Source organism: Sinocyclocheilus anshuiensis, unplaced genomic scaffold, assembly GCF_001515605.1.
Source record: "Sinocyclocheilus anshuiensis isolate Anshui unplaced genomic scaffold, SAMN03320099.WGS_v1.1 scaffold399, whole genome shotgun sequence".
Classification (NCBI taxonomy): Eukaryota; Metazoa; Chordata; class Actinopteri; order Cypriniformes; family Cyprinidae; genus Sinocyclocheilus; species Sinocyclocheilus anshuiensis.
The window spans coordinates 548,975-565,166 of record NW_015552570.1 but is presented as its reverse complement, the minus strand read 5'-3'; the positions used below and the strand labels follow the sequence as shown (position 1 = coordinate 565,166).

General features: G+C 41.5%; 1 protein-coding gene across 1 annotated transcript; it reads left to right on the top strand.

The window, feature by feature from the left end:
- tecta (tectorin alpha) lies at positions 1-15,785 on the top strand. Its single transcript, XM_016455742.1, has 24 exons — positions 1-273; positions 397-684; positions 808-945; positions 1,126-1,291; positions 1,483-1,715; positions 2,098-2,277; positions 2,448-3,018; positions 3,210-3,823; positions 4,049-4,619; positions 4,706-5,355; positions 6,129-6,233; positions 6,350-6,890; positions 7,572-7,771; positions 8,228-8,608; positions 9,222-9,508; positions 9,602-9,882; positions 10,154-10,264; positions 10,485-10,687; positions 12,033-12,196; positions 12,735-12,983; positions 13,125-13,287; positions 13,533-13,617; positions 13,811-13,930; positions 15,379-15,785. Exons 1-24 carry the CDS (start codon positions 1-3, stop codon positions 15,480-15,482), a joined length of 6,678 nt encoding a protein of 2,225 aa, XP_016311228.1. The 3' UTR covers positions 15,483-15,785.
- Positions 15,786-16,192: the final 407 nt, after the last annotated feature.

The following is a 16,192-nucleotide window of genomic DNA, read 5'->3' as shown; positions in this document are numbered from 1 at the left end:
ATGCAAAAAGACGCATCACTGAATTTACATTTTTTAAATCCATTCTTCACAATCTGTACAAACACCCTCACAGGGCCAACTGATCAATGCCTTTTAGCATTTCTTTGTCCACATTTCCTTTTCCCCTGCTTAGCTTTTTCTCAGGATACCCTCTACCCCTTTGGACCAGCTCACAGGGATTTAGAAACCCCTAAGATGGATGATGGCAGTTCTTCAGAGATTCCACTACTAATTCCGTTCATATTCTTAAATGTGCCTCATAGGTCCCTTTATGTGAGTGTCCAAAATATGCAAGAGAACTGTGAGAAAAATCTGCCAAAATATCAATGCAATATCTTAGCTGTTCAATTCAGCAGTGAACTGTGTAACAGCACACCATCTTACATTTTCCAATAGGTCAACAACAATGGAGTGATCTCCTTCAATGTTCAGGTGAGTCAATTCACTCCAGAGGCTTTTCCACTCAGTGACAGCCGTTGCTTCATTGCCCCTTTATGGGCTGACGTGCATAATGGTATCCGTGGGGATGTGTACTACCGTGAGACAACAGACCCAGAGACCCTGGAGAGGGCCACTCAGGATGTCAGAAAGTATTTCAAGAATATGGTGTCCTTCACTGCCACCTGGGTCTTCATTGCTACCTGGAATCAGGTCACCTTTTATGGAGGCAGCCAGACGACGCCGGTGAGTCAAAGAGTTTTATTTGCATGACCAATGTCAAAACTTTGCTAATGAGCAGCATTTACTGTGTGATCACCACAGTAATCACCACCACCACAACAAAGTCATTCTTTTTTTTCTTTTCAGGTAAATACATTTCAGGCAGTTTTGATCTCCGATGGACAAGCTTATTTTGCTATGTTTAACTATGGAGAGATCAGCTGGAGCACAGGCACGGCTAGTGGAGGAGACCCTCTTACGGGCCTGGGAGGAACCACAGCACAAGTAGGCTAATCTTGAAAATCTCATCTGTGATATAACAGTTGTTACAGAGGTTGCTGTAGTTGTTACAGGGTTGTTCTGGTTCTTTGCATCAGATAGTTCCCTGAGAAATGTTTTCACCCTCTGAAAACTCACAACATAATTGATCTCTTTATCATTCTCTGCTATGATTGCCCTCTCTAGGCAGGTTTTAATGGTGGAGATGTCAGCCATTTCTTCAACCTTCCCGGATCACGCTCGAATGAAGTGGTCAACATTGAACAGACCACTAATGTTAACGTGCCTGGACGGTGGTTCTTCCGCATTGATGCTGACCAGATAGACCCAGTAAATGGCTGCAGCTACATTGGTACAACAAAAACTATATAGTTATAGTTTTATAATGTTTTCATGGTATTTGATACATTAAATTAATATTTTACTCCTATGTTAATTGTGTGCTCCTTGTTTATTTGCCATGAACACTTTTTATTCAACATGTTCTGCTCATGCCCTATCTAACACTTATCTTTTTCTGTCTCCACAATCTTTTTTTTTCAGGGCGGTTTTACCGGCGTGGGGAGGTTTTCTGGTTATCAGACCAATGCACTCAACGATGCAGGTGTCTTGATCTGGATAATGAGGTCATCTGCCAAGAAACTCCATGTGGTCAGTTAGAAACCTGTGAACAGGTGGAGGGGGCTTACTACTGCCAGCCTACCCGTACCAGCACCTGTGTGGTGTTTGGAGACCCCCACTACCACACTTTCGATGGATTTCTTTATCATTTCCAGGTGCAGTACAGGGTTAAAATCCTATTTCCATAAAAATAGTCAGTAATAGTTAATTCTAATAATAATGGGTGAATAGGTGACTTGTTCTCCCCTGAATGTTGCATTCAAAAGTACACTTGGCTCACTGATGATTCTGGAAATAGTTAAGTATGAAATTTCCAAACCAAGAAATATAACAAAAATATAAGGATCATCATATTTCACACATTGAGTTTATAAGATATACATTATCAGAGGTTATGCTAGATGCCAAAGCTCTGATAAGTTTATCCTATCACAAGCTGAATATCATGCTGATCACCTGTATTTTTTTTGTTTGTTTTTTTTGCTTTGTATAGAACTGTAGGCTAAAACTATGTGATTTCTTTGATCTCTCATCCAGGGCACTTGCTCATACCTGTTGGCTCGTCCATGCTGGGAAATGCCTGGTTTGCCCTTCTTCAGTGTGGAGGCCAAGAATGAGAACCGTGGTGTGACCACTGTGTCCTGGCTACGGGATGTCACAGTGGAGGTGTACAACCACCGTGTCACACTACCCAAAGGGACTCTGGGAACTGTGCAGGTCAGCTTTCTTCATGTTTCAGTCCTTTAAATTTGAAGCTGTTACTCCTACTAAACTGACCAACTGTGCAATCGGTATGAATAGCAGCCTAGTAGATTAAATTGTTCTTGCAGGACACAGGCAATATAACCTTTCTCAATGTCTTTCACTTTGTGTTTCTGTTGTTACAGGTGGATGGCTTGATAAAGACTCTCCCTGTTCAACTTCAACTAGGTGCTGTCAAGGTATACCAATCTGGCGTTGCTGTCGCTTTGGAAACAGACTTTGGTCTTTTGGTGACCTATGACGGATTGCACTACGCTTCCATCTCCCTCCCCAGCTCTTATTTCAACAACACTTGTGGTCTATGTGGTAACTACAACGATGACCCCGCAGATGACCCCGTGCTGCCAGATGGCTCTTTGGCAGAGAGCGTAGTGGAACTGGGTGGTAGCTGGCGAGCTGAGGACACAGATTTTCGTTGTACAGATGGCTGTGCCCAGAACTGTAGCATGTGTGAACCGGCAGCCGAAGCGTTCTACTTTCGCTCAGACTACTGTGGGCTGATCAATAAGACTGATGGGCCTTTCAGAGACTGCAGAGCTGTGGTAGACCCCACAGCATTTGTGTACAGCTGTGTTTATGATATGTGCAGCAATCGTGATAACATCACCACCCTGTGCCAGGCTATACAGGCATATGCACTTGCATGCCAGGCCTTGGGAGTCACTATACGACCCTGGAGATCACGCTCATTCTGTGGTGAGTTATATCAGGTGTGACCTTAAGGTTAATTTTATGTCAATAAAGTCCAGACATTGTAGAGAGCTCTTTTAGAGGTTAATTCAAGTACACATTATTTAATCCTTTTCTCACTTTCTATCATAAATACGTTCTTTCTATGTTCTCTTTTCCACTGACCTTGCATTTTTCCATTTGCCATCGGCTCTTAGCACTGACATGCCCTGAAAACAGCCACTACCAAGTCTGCACGAGTGCATGTCCTGCCTCCTGCTCTGACCTGACATCTCACCTCTACTGTACCCATCCATGCACTGAGGGCTGCCAGTGTGTCCAGGGCTATGTGCTTAGTGGCAGCCGATGCGTCCATCGCTCTGAGTGTGGATGTGAACGTGACGGTCTGTACTATGCCCTAAATGAGACCTTCTGGGCAGGGGAAGGGGGTGAGGTGGGTGAAGAATGCTCCCAGCGTTGTGTGTGTGGCCCAGCAGGTGAAGTAACATGTTTCAATGACTCTTGTGGTGAAGGCGAGGTGTGTGTAGCAGAAGTTGGGTTGTTGGGATGTTACCCTCGTCGTGAAGCAGTATGTTCGCTGTCTCAGTCTAAAATACTGGCTACGTTTGATGGGTCCACAATGCCGTTCCCTGATGAGAGCTCATTCTACCTGGTGAAGACTTTGGGACGCTTGCCTGCAAATGTTACATCAGTGGAGGTGAAGATTGGCAGGAAGCTGGGGAATAAGGGCCCTACATGGCTACGGCCAGTAGTCGTTAGGTTGGGACATTTGGAAGCACAGATAGGTGGCTTGGATTTTGACATGATAAAGGTTTGTGGTGACTTTCATATCCTCTAATCTGCAAAAAAAAGTGTCAGTTCCCGTCTGTGAAAGATGAAAGATGTGAAGATACTTGCTTGGGACACTTCACTATAGCAATATCATTACTTGTACAGTAGCTTTGATTGTTCCTCAATATATTCTCACATATTGTTCAGACCAAGTTATCTGATTGTATGACATGCTGATGACGTTGAAACTCTCCTCTCCACCCAGGTCAACGGTGAACCAGCTATTCTTCCTTATGTCCATCCAGTGGAGCCTTTAATGATATACCGGTCCTCTGGTAATACCACGGTGATTGAGTGGAGTGGTTTAGTCCGCACCCGATACTCACGTCAGGGCCTGCTAAACATCACTCTCTCCACCCTCTTTTACAACACCACCTGTGGTCTTTGTGGTTTCTTCAACGGAGATCCAATTGATGACCTCCGTCTACCTAGTGGAAGGCAGGCCGATACACCCGAACAGTTTATTGAAGGCTGGAGAGCCATTGCGGATGATCTGACATGCAATGGCGACTGTGAGGACTTGTATCGTATGTGTACAGATTTAAGGCTGTACCAGAGCCCGTGGCTGTGTGGAAACATCAATGACCCAGGAAACAGCTCGTTCCTGGCTTGCCACACAGCTGTTAATCCCTCTCCTTTCTTCAGGAACTGCCTCTACAACATGTGTGTGAGGGAAGGAAACCGTTCTGCCCTGTGTAACTCCCTCCAGGCATATGCTTCAGCTTGCCAGGATGCGCAGATCAACTTGGGAGCCTGGAGGAGTGCTACCATCTGCCGTAAGAGTGTTAGTTGTTTCTCTCTTTTACCATTTTCAGCACCTTCTATCCCTTTCACATGGTTTCCTTTTTCTTTCTTTCTTTAGCTCTTCCCTGCCCAGAAAACAGTCATTTCGATGAGTGTACATCTGCATGCCCTCTCACTTGCTCTAACTTGGATGATCCTGAGGAGCCATGCCCTATACCCTGCTCAGAGGGCTGCCAGTGTGAAGAGGGATTTGCCCTCCGTGATGGCATCTGTGTGGCACGTAGCGACTGTGGCTGCTTCTACCTGGGCCACCAGCTAGCCACCAATGAGACATTATGGACAGACTGGGAGTGCCAGGAGCGCTGCTACTGCAACGGCACAGACAACAGTGTCTACTGCACCTTCTCACCCTGTCACCCAGAGGAGTACTGCCAGGAGAATGAAGGCCTGTTTTTCTGTCAGCCAAGGACAGTGGCCATGTGTGTTGTTGCTGGTTATGGACACTTTTTGCCATTTGGAGGTGTACCATTTGACATCCAGAGCAGCTGTACTCTTCGTCTGGCCACTACTGAGTGTGGAGAGGGGGACGAGGAAGGCTTTGGGGGACTAGACAGTGCAGAGACAGTTCTGGGAGGACTGCCCAGGTTCCAGTTTTCAGCTCGGAATGAAGAGAGAGACACAGCCCAGGCTATATGGGTGTGGGGATTTGTTCTGGAGGTCTATGGATATGAAATTGAGGTGTCACGAAGTTTCAAACACACAGTCACGGTAAGATTGTCCTGAGCTATGTGTTGAGATTATGAATAATATGAATCTTATGCTTTTGTTCGCTTTGTTTTAAACAGGTCCATGTCCAAGAATTGTAATTGGCATAAAACTCAATATCAATTTGAGTGACACAAATAGCATGTTCATATTTGTGTGTACAGATGTGATCCAGCAGGCAAAGCTGATTTGGATCAGTACAAAATTCTGCACCTGCACCTGAAACAGACAGCTACTGATACAATTTTTGTCCATTTGCATGAGTGGCAGACATTTTATAATCACAAGAATTCATCTGTAATTCTAGAACACCACCTTTTGAAGGTCAAACTCCTAATTTTTATGACACAAAGTTATTTTAATCAACCAGACAGAAGAGCTAAACAAAGCAGTACATTTTTTCAGGTGAGGGGTATAATATTTCAACCAGCATCTGTTAGCACACTGGAGCAGATACAGAGGGAAACTTATAACTGAGTGACGTCTGGAATGAGTTCACAACACCACTGAAAGATCTGAGGAACTTTAGATCACATAAAGATTGAGGGGAGAAGAAAACCAAGTTAGAAAATGAGAGACGGAGGGAATCATCATGAAACTGGCTTTTGAACTCTGTTAGATAATATAGATAGACAATGAACAACAAATGGATAAAATGAGATTATATAAGAAGCAAAGCCAGAAGATGAGACTGAAAGGGATGTATTATGTACTAAACAGTTTTGATTGCTATATTGAAACAAATGTCAATGTTTTACAGTATTTATCTCTTTTAGGTGAATAAAGAGCGCCTGTATCTGCCTATAAAACTTGGTCCAGGGAAAGTTAACATCTACACCCTTGGTCTGCAGTTACTTGTGGAGACAGACTTTGGTCTGAAGGTGGAGTACGAATCAAAATACATATTGCAAACCACTTTTTGCTTGTAAAACACATTCTGTACAACTTTACAACATTATCCACTGTGTAAGCTAATACACAGTTAATATCTCTACAGGTGGCTTTTGATTGGAATACTCTACTGCTTCTGACTCTTCCTCGCAGTCTCTTTAACGCCACCTGTGGGCTCTGCCAAGGGATGCCCATTACTGGTCCCGCACTAAGTGTCACAGAATGGGGCATGGCATGGGCAGAACGTAACACCTTCTGCCAAGTGGGTTGCGGGGACTCTTGCCCTCGCTGTGGATTGGCTGAGAGGGGCCTAGCTGCTGAGGTCCCCGCCCAAGTAACAGATGCTCTTGGTAACATTGACATGGATAACGGTAACCCAGGAAACCGTTTCCACCTTGCTGAAGGGTTGTATGTGTATGTTGAACCTGAGGCGGTGAGATTATGTGGACTTATAATAGACCGCGGAGGTGTGTTTGCACGCTGTCACAGCAAAGTGGCACCAGCATACTTCTACCAGAGCTGTCTGCAGGATACATGTGTAGATCAAGGTGCGAGAGAGACCATCTGTAATTGGCTACAGATTTATGCCAGTACCTGTCAGACACAAGGAGTATCTGTCATTGGCTGGAGAAGTTCCACACCTTGTGGTGAGACATATTTTATGTTTATTTAAGTTTATTTACTCATATGTCACAATCTTGTTTTGCATAAAAATTCATGGTGCTTTCTAAGGCAAGCATCACAACTATTATTTCTCATACTTGAGGTTAGGGGTTTGTTCTACAGTAAATTGTGTGGATTATTAAGAGAGAGATGTGCAGTTAATTTTCTAAGTGATCAGAGAAAAAACATAGACTTACAATGAAGGAGGAACTGGACTCATGTCTAAAAATTAGAATATCATAGAGACATGAGGGTGGCCTCTTTTGACTTAGACCAGTCAAATGCCCTAGCAATTTCGGGCAAGCACCATGCATATTTTCTTCAGGAAATAATAGATTTGAAATTTTAGAAAGATTTATGAGGCTGCTATGAAAAGTATTGTCATTGTCATGCATTTAGATGCAAATTGTTTGCACTTCTAGGGCTGACATGAAAACACTATTGTAAAACCTCTTAATGCTTGGTGTTATGCTGGTTAACCACAAACCATGGCTTAATTTACAAATGTTCTGTTTTGCCAACATAAAAACTACAAGACATTTTATCACAATCAAAGCCCCATGAATGCCACACATTCATATAAGCCCTTTACAGTGAAATACAATACATCCTCCCCTTTACTTCTGGAGAAGCTCACCCGTCCAATGAACTCTGTGTGTGCCCAGTGCTGTCGTGCCCCATGAACAGCCACTATTCCAGCTGTATGATGGTGTGCCAGCCGCAATGTGCCCCTGCACGTGGACTGAGAGACTGTAACCAGTACTGTGTTGAGGGGTGCCAGTGTGACCAAGGCTATGTGCTCAACGGCAAGAGCTGTATCCTCAGTCAGAACTGTGGATGCTACACGGATGGTAAATACTATGAGGTAAGACAGCATGTCACAAAACTAGACAAAGCCAATACATCTAATAAAATAAACCAATACAATAACCCAATATTAAAAGCATGCAGTACCAAAATACAATACCAATTTTTTTTATTTTATTTAACTGCCCCACTTTTTTTCTGTATCTAATTAGTTTACCTAGGAAACAAATTTTAAAAGACCTGTTTTTGAGTACATATTGTCTTGATACATTGGAATTGTTTTTCATTTAAGCTAAAAACAAGTCACAAAATGTATTATTATATATTAAGAAATAATAAGACTTAATTCATTATTAAGCGTGTGTGCTCCATTAAAGTTATAAGAGTGATAAAAGTTAAAGAAAGACTGAATTTAGTATTATCAATTATCAACCACCCTGGACACCCTAGAAGCCAAAAATTAACACACTTTTGTATGGGTAAGTGTTTTCACTCTATTTTCTCTGTCTCTAAGCCTAAGCAGTTGTTCTGGAACAGTGACTGCACTAAACGCTGTCAGTGTATTGGACGGAATCTGATTCAGTGTGACCCACGGCGATGTAAAGCAGAGGAGGAATGCGTCCTACGTCATAGTGTGCGAGGATGCTTTGCCCGACGTAATCAACACTGTGTGGCATCAGGCGGTGGCGTCTTCCGTACTTTTGATGGTGCCTCTCTTCGTTTACCTGCCTCATGCTCCTTTGTTCTTTCAACGATCTGTCATAAGCTGCCTGGGTTATCTTTTCAACTCATTGCCAATTTTGACAAGTGGAGTACACCCAACCTAACCACCATCTCCCATGCTTACCTCTACATCAACGAGGAGAACATTCTCATCTCTGGAAACACAGTTAAGGTAGGAACATCGAAATTGTACTGCAAGTTATGTATGGGACATGACATGACATCACTCAGGTGAAGTGGTCTAGAATTTCCTAGAAGAATTTAAAGGAGAAAACTGGTATTTGAGAATGAAAATTTCTCAACTCTGGCCCTTGAAGTCCACTCTCCTGCAGAGTTGAGCTCCAACCCTAATCAAACACACCTGAACAAGCTAATAAAGGTCTTCAGGAGGATTACTAAAATGTTATAAGCAGTTGAGTTTGATCAGGGTTGGAGCTACACTCTACAGCAGGGCTGGGCAACTTCGGTCCTGGAGGGCCACTGTCCTGCAAAGTTTACCTCCAACCCTAATCAAACACACCTGTCTGTAGCTTTCTAGTGATCTTGAAGACATTAGCTTGTTCAGGTGTGTTTGACTGGGGTTGGAACTAAACTCTGCAGGACAGCGGCCCTCCAGAACTGAAGTTTCCCAGCCCTGCTCTACCAGAAAGTGGAGACTGGAGCTAGCATTAAGAGGATGGATTTTGACATTTCTTTTTATATGTTGACTATGAAATTATTATGTAATGATTAAGACATTAAATGTCTCCTAGCTAAATGCTACGTGTTTTCCTCTTTTACCTCAGGTAAATGGTACGCCCGTGTCCGTACCTTTTGTCACAGGTCTAATGACACGAGTATCCACATCAGAGGGATTCCTGGTGATCGACACTCCCCAGGACATCCAGGTGCGTTATAACAGATTCAACATCCTCAGCATTACAATGGGCCCACGGCTGCAGAACAAGGTGTGTGGACTGTGTGGGAACTTCAATGGGGACCCCACTGATGATTACATCACCTCTCGTGGAAAACCTGCCATCAGTGCACTGGAGCTCGCTCAGAGCTGGAAAACCAACGGCATGCAGAACAGGTTTATATTTATTACTCATCTCGTTAGTTTCACCCTGTCCTCTTTTCATTGACACTAATTTTCTATCCTCCATTGTCTGACTTTTGCCTGTAGTTGTGATGAGACTCAGTATGTGGCCCTGGCTCAGTCCTGTGATAATACAGCAGTGTCAGAGCTCCAGGGAGAAGACAACTGTCTGAAGCTCACAGATTTGAAAGGTTTCTTCCAGCCCTGCCACGGCCTGCTGGACCCTCACCCCTTCTACCAGTCTTGTTACATGGACGGCTGCTACAACCACCGTAAGGCCCAGGTGTGCGGCTCGATGGCAGCCTACGCTGAGGCCTGCCGCTCTTTCGGCACACTTACCACCAAGTGGATCGCCCAGGAGAACTGCTGTAAGAGGACGCTGCCACCTACTGGATAAGATGGAGAAGTGTAGAAAGCGATAGGCAGCGCAGCTCAATTGTCATTTTTAGAAGTACATTTTACATGTATCTGGAAAATAAATGTATATTTATTTTATTATTTTTATTATTATTATTTATTTTATTATGATTTGTTACAGCTTCCAAGACTATCACAAGTCATTTTCACAATTTTGACAAAACAGATAGATATTTTATTAGAAACGTTCTGTGCTAACTTTGTAACTGGACCTGTCTTTAGCAGAATGGATCTATGACCCCTGTGCAGGAGAGATTTGCTCGAACAACACATGTGAGCAAGAGAATGGAGGAGATCTGTGTGGCTGCCCTGAGCTACCCAGCACTGAAATTAGTGAGTAAAAGAAGACATATTGTTGCAGAAATAAATTTAAATCCTTTGTAGGGTCTCTTTGAAGTTCTTATTATCATTCATTATCAAACCCATTTACATTATCCTGTACTAGTTACCTTTTATGTTATAGTGGCAGGCTAACTGCTAAATTAAAAGGTCATATTATAAACTGGTATGAAATATAGAGAAAAGATCTTATATCTTGTACCTTTTGGCGTAGGTGAGGATGACATAATCCAGGCAGAGGTGACCTGTAAACACACTCAGATGGAGGTTTCTATCTCTAAGTGCCGTCTGTTCCAGCTGGGCTTTGAGAGGGAAGACGTACGAATTAACGACCAGCACTGTGCTGGTATCGAGGGAGAGGATTTAATCTCCTTCCATATCAACAATACCAAGGGACATTGTGGCTCTATTGTACAGGTGAACAAATCCCTCCTTTCCCTCATTAACAGTTGTTCAAGATCAGACTGTCTCAGTTTAGACAGTATGAGCTCTGCCTCTTGAGAGAGTAGAAAATAATGGTTCTGGTAAAGAAAACGTACTGTTCCATTTCCATACAAGTGAATACAAGCAAAGAGGTTTAGGTTTGGTGCACATCTGCGCAAAGACATTAGAGCAATAGCTTAGACCATTGGTTCTCAACTCCAGTCCTCGGGACCCACTGCTCTGCACATTTTGTATGTGTCTCTTGTCTGACACACTCAGTTCAGTTCATGGATCTCTCTCCTAATGAGCTGATGATCTGAATCAGGTGCGTTAAATAAGGGAGACGTACAAAATGTGCAGAGCAGTGGGTCCTGAGGACTGGAGTTGAGAACCACTGGCTTAGACCATCTAGGACCAGCTTAAGCAGGTTTAATATGTATTCGTTTCACTGTTGTCTGTGCCTCACAAACGAGTCATCTAACATCCATGTACAAAATGTAAATTTTTCTAAAGGGTATAGATTTACCTTCTGAGAAACCAATTTCCGACGAAATCTGAGGCATTTTCTTGCAGATCCTGCTGCCGCCTTGTGATGAGTTCAATGAAGAGCCTTCCAATATGGTGGACGAAACAGACGAAAATAATATTATCAACTGAATTTTTTGAGTCTAAATGGAAATGGTTCCATATGATTGCAATGCATTATTAAAGAGTGTGCTGTGTTTATGCTTATTTGAGTATTAAATCATCAAGTTTGAAGTTTGAACAGTTTATATTAACATTACAACGAGTCTCTCTCGGTTTGCGTCGTGCACAAGTGGCCGTTTATGAAGTGCGTCCCAAATACCATTTAAGCAGGAGTGCTTGCTTTTGAGTGAAAGTGCTGTGTAGTCGGCAAGTTAGGTTTTAGTTTAGATAAAATAATAGAGTTTTTGGAGTTAAGCACCGTTTTTAATCATTAAACCATCCATAATTCAAAATGAGCTTAAGTTAGTTTTATGCTTTGAAAATTTTGAGGACAAAATAGTCTCATTGGTGCTCACTGGTCTGCTGTATAAGATTATTAAATGTTTCCTAATTTAGTTCTACTCAGGTTGGTACACAATAAATGTTGAAATTGCTTTCCAAATATGTTTTCAAGAAAGGTCTTTTGCAACTAATCATTTAGACTTTCAGATGTACAGCAGAAGATACTCTTTTTGCTTTTCGTAATTACATTTTCATTGTATGCATATTTGATGTGCTGTTTGCTTGGCTGAATATGTTAGTCTCAGTGGAAAGGTAATTAAATTTACAGTAACTTTTATGTGTGTTTGTGTGTGTGTATTTGTGAGTCCAGTCAAATGGAACACATATTATGTACAAGAACACGGTGTGGATCGAGAGTGTGAACAACACAGGGAATGTAGTGACACGTGATAAGACCATCAACGTGGAGTTTTCTTGTGCTTATGAACTGGACATCAAGATCTCGCTGGAGACAGTATTGAAGCCAATGCTCAGGTCAGCTGTGACACATTCACCCCTTACAAAAAACTACCACAGTATTACATACAGTGTTGGGGGTAACGCGAGTTACGTAATCAGATTACTTGGCTTATTCATTTCACTTTTGGTGTGAAAGGGCTTTTATATTTGCCAAAAATAGAACTTTTTTATTTTAAAAACAAACAAGCAAGCCCTGTCCAGATTTAAAAAGTAACGCAACGCATATTATATTCCATAATTAGTTACTTTTTTATGGAGTAACGCAATATTGTAATGCATTACTTTTAAAAGTAACTTTCCCCAACACTGATTACATAGGTAATATTATGATATTCTTTGAAGTACCATAATATTCCATGGTTATATATATATACGTACCTTACCCTAATATTTTGATATTTTTTATCTTTGTCAACAACCACATTTATTATAATAAATAACAAACACAGCAGATAACATAATCTCATATTACATGCACAATGCACAGTTGGATGCACTAGATATGTGACAAATGATAAAGATAATAACCTCTCTTTTTTTCTGCTGTCCACAGTGTAATAAACCTCACACTGCCGACCCAAGAGGGCAACTTCATCACAAAAATGGCCCTGTATAAGAACGCCTCGTACCGGCATCCATACCGCAAGGGAGAAGTGGTGCTGAGCACCAGGGACGTTCTGTTTGTGGGGGTGTTTGTGGAAGGAGCAGATGATAAACAGCTTATTCTCATTGTTAACATGTGCTGGGCTACACCATCTCGTTACAGCAGCGATCGCCTTCGTTACATTATCATAGAGAGAGGGTAAGAAAATAGCTTATAAAAAACAACCATTTCAGTCCATATTTAACATAACATATTACAAATACTGTTCAGAAGAGGATTACACACCCATATACATACCAATGCGTCTACAGCTCTCACATAGCATAACTGTAATTCCAGGTGTCCTAACATCAAGGATAACACTATAGGCATGGCTGAGAATGGCGTGTCCCTCACCTGCCGCTTCCACGTCACTGTCTTTAAGTTCATTGGTGATTACGATGAGGTGCATTTGCACTGTGATGTCTCTCTGTGTGACTCGGAGACCAACGCTTGCAAAGTGGTGAGAGCTTGTACACACACACGCATCGACAAACACCTTTTTTATTTCATGTTTAGTCGTTCTGCCATTTAAAACAATAGTGACAATGGTAAAGGGGGTTGGTTCATAATGTGCCACTAAAACATGGCTTGAAATGAAAAATACAAACATGATTTAATGTAGATATGGTGTGCTTGTTCATCTCTCCATCAGTCATCTTGGAGACCTGCTTCTTTTGGATTTGTAATGACCTTTTGCTTTTACAGAATTGCCCTCATAACAAACGAAGTTATACGGATTACAGTCAGCATAAAGAACAGATCCTGTCAGTGGGACCAATCAGAAGAAGAGGTAGGCTACGGAGTGTATTTTAGATTTGTGCATGAGTGCATGTCCTGAGAGTGTGTGTATGTGTGCGGAATGTGTGTGTAGTTTAATAGTGGAGGCAAAAGGATGTGGGTGTATAATTGGGTGTTTTGTGTATATGCATATTAGCAAGGTGATTACAGCTATAACAGTGTGTGTGTGTGTGTGTGTGTTTTAGATTCAGACTGGTGTGAAGAGGATAATGGTGGCTGTGAGCAGATCTGCACTAGTCAAGTAACCGGCGCTGTGTGCAGCTGTGTGACAGGAATGCTGCAAAGAGATGGGAAGAGCTGCCGAGGTAAAATACAAATACACACACACATGGGCTGTTTTAAATTTTTTTAAATAGGCAGATATTGCCGAAAGTGGTATGCTATAAACAGTAAAACATCCCAGTGCTGTAATACTAATTATTAGCACTCTTGGAACACAGCACTATTGCATGAGTGACACTGCTTTCATGCAACAGTTTAAAAAAGCGTGAAAAAATTTACTTAATTAAACCTACATTTTAGACACAATATTGCCAGTTACTTTTTGTATTTTTGGTCCACTAAAGAAAATAGTTCCAAACAATATCACAGCAATGCAGTGCTTATGCATTTTTGTGAGCCAACCCTAAAGTTAGTATCACACTAGTTCTGTTAACAAAAACCCAGTTGGATTTTTTACTCGCTTTTGGATTATTGCAGAAAAGCAGCTCATTCGTTCATTATCATGACCTTCACAAACGAACGCAACTTTTATGAATTTGAAGCCTAAATACAATCTCCAAAAGTTAAAAGCTAAAGAGGCTTTAAACAAACCATAGTTACATGACTTCAACATCACCCTCACTAATCTTCCGACAACTTATTCAGTCTTTATTTTTTTTGTAATTTTCCCTGACAGTCTGAGTTAGAATAGCTTGCAAGAATGTGAGTATAAACACAACAAGGCTGTGAAAGCAAACTAGTGAGTAGATGAGTTTACCTGTTTTGCGTGATGCCATTTAATGTCCCTAACAACGTGTATAGTCCCATTTAGCAACTTGTCAGCAACTGCAAGAAAAAGCTTTTAAAAATCAAAGTGGGTATTATTGATGTATTTTATGTTGTTGAAGAAAAGAAAAAAAATTAAAAACCCATTGAATTTGGGACGATGTAACCACATTTGCTAAAATGCTAACTCCTTTCCAGGTTTTGGCCTTCAAAAATACATCTTCCCTGCAGCACTCTATTAACCAAGGGTATCAGTCTGTGGCCCACAGTACTATGAGTTACATCAGCTACAATAAGTTACACCCACTACAAAAAACACACAAGGGAATGTATTTTAAGATTTGAAAGCAATAAAATTCTGCCTTTCACATTTCACATATAAAAACTACAATTATTGTACTTGAAAATATGTAACGTGACGTAGTAGATGTAACTTGTAGATCCACTCAGAACCAACTTTTGTATGTTTATTCATGTTTCTTTACAAGAGATTTGTCAGTTTACTGCGGTATGTCCATTTATAAATTTGTTTTCACATTTTCCATTTATAATAAATGTCAGTGTTGTCATCAGACACTCTTGTACACTACACTCACACAAATATATGCTCTGCATATTAAGTGTCAGCAGCAGCATCCGTTGATGTCCTGTTTCTCTGTAACTCTGAAACAAAGTGAAGCTTGTGCATTCTTCATGACTTTACTCAAATTGTAAACTCCTTGACCCTCTGTTCTCATGAATCCCTCCTCTCATTTTCTCTTAACAGTCACCAGTATGAGTACTGACCTTCAACCCCTGCTTCTTCTGGCAGCTGTTGTTGTAAGCGTCAACACCTTACTGCAAACACACACCTCAGTTTTTTTCTCTTAACACACACCAAGCAAGGTCAAGGGAGACAGAGGCGTATACAGACAAAAGGGAGGAGAAAAGCGAAAAGGAGCCAGTGAGGGGATATACATTTGATGCATCAGCAGTCCTGCAGTGAGGACCACCTCTGAGCAGTTCCCTTCATCGAAGTGAAAACTGTGATCAAATGCAACCAAGTGATCCTTCACCAGCTGGATATCTCAGACATAAACAATGTGCCTCAGTCCAATATAATAACCTGACACCCTTCAGACCCTGAAAAATCCCAAATCTTTTCTTTGGCAGAACATCTAAATGCCAGAAACCCCCAAAAAAGCAAACTGTCACTTGGAAACGTAGTAATAGAAAGACAACGACTGAATATTTCACAGCCACTAATTACAGATTAGCAAGCGTTACTTATTAGATGATGACTTTTCCTGAAAAATCACTGAAACGTGAAAGCACGTGTTGCAAGAATGGATGATAATTCTCAACACCAGTTATGTTGTTGTAATGTTTTTGATTTAGTTGATTTGATGAAATGCATAATTCTCAATATGCCATTTTGTTTCTTATTTAAACCCCTTTTTTGCCATACTAAAGTATTGCTGAGATCAAAATGCCAACCAGCATTTGTATTGCTTTGTATTCCTGCGAATACAAATGAGTGAATAGTGTTTGGTACCAACACACAAATGTTCTTGAGTAGCCAACTTTTCAAGCATCACTAA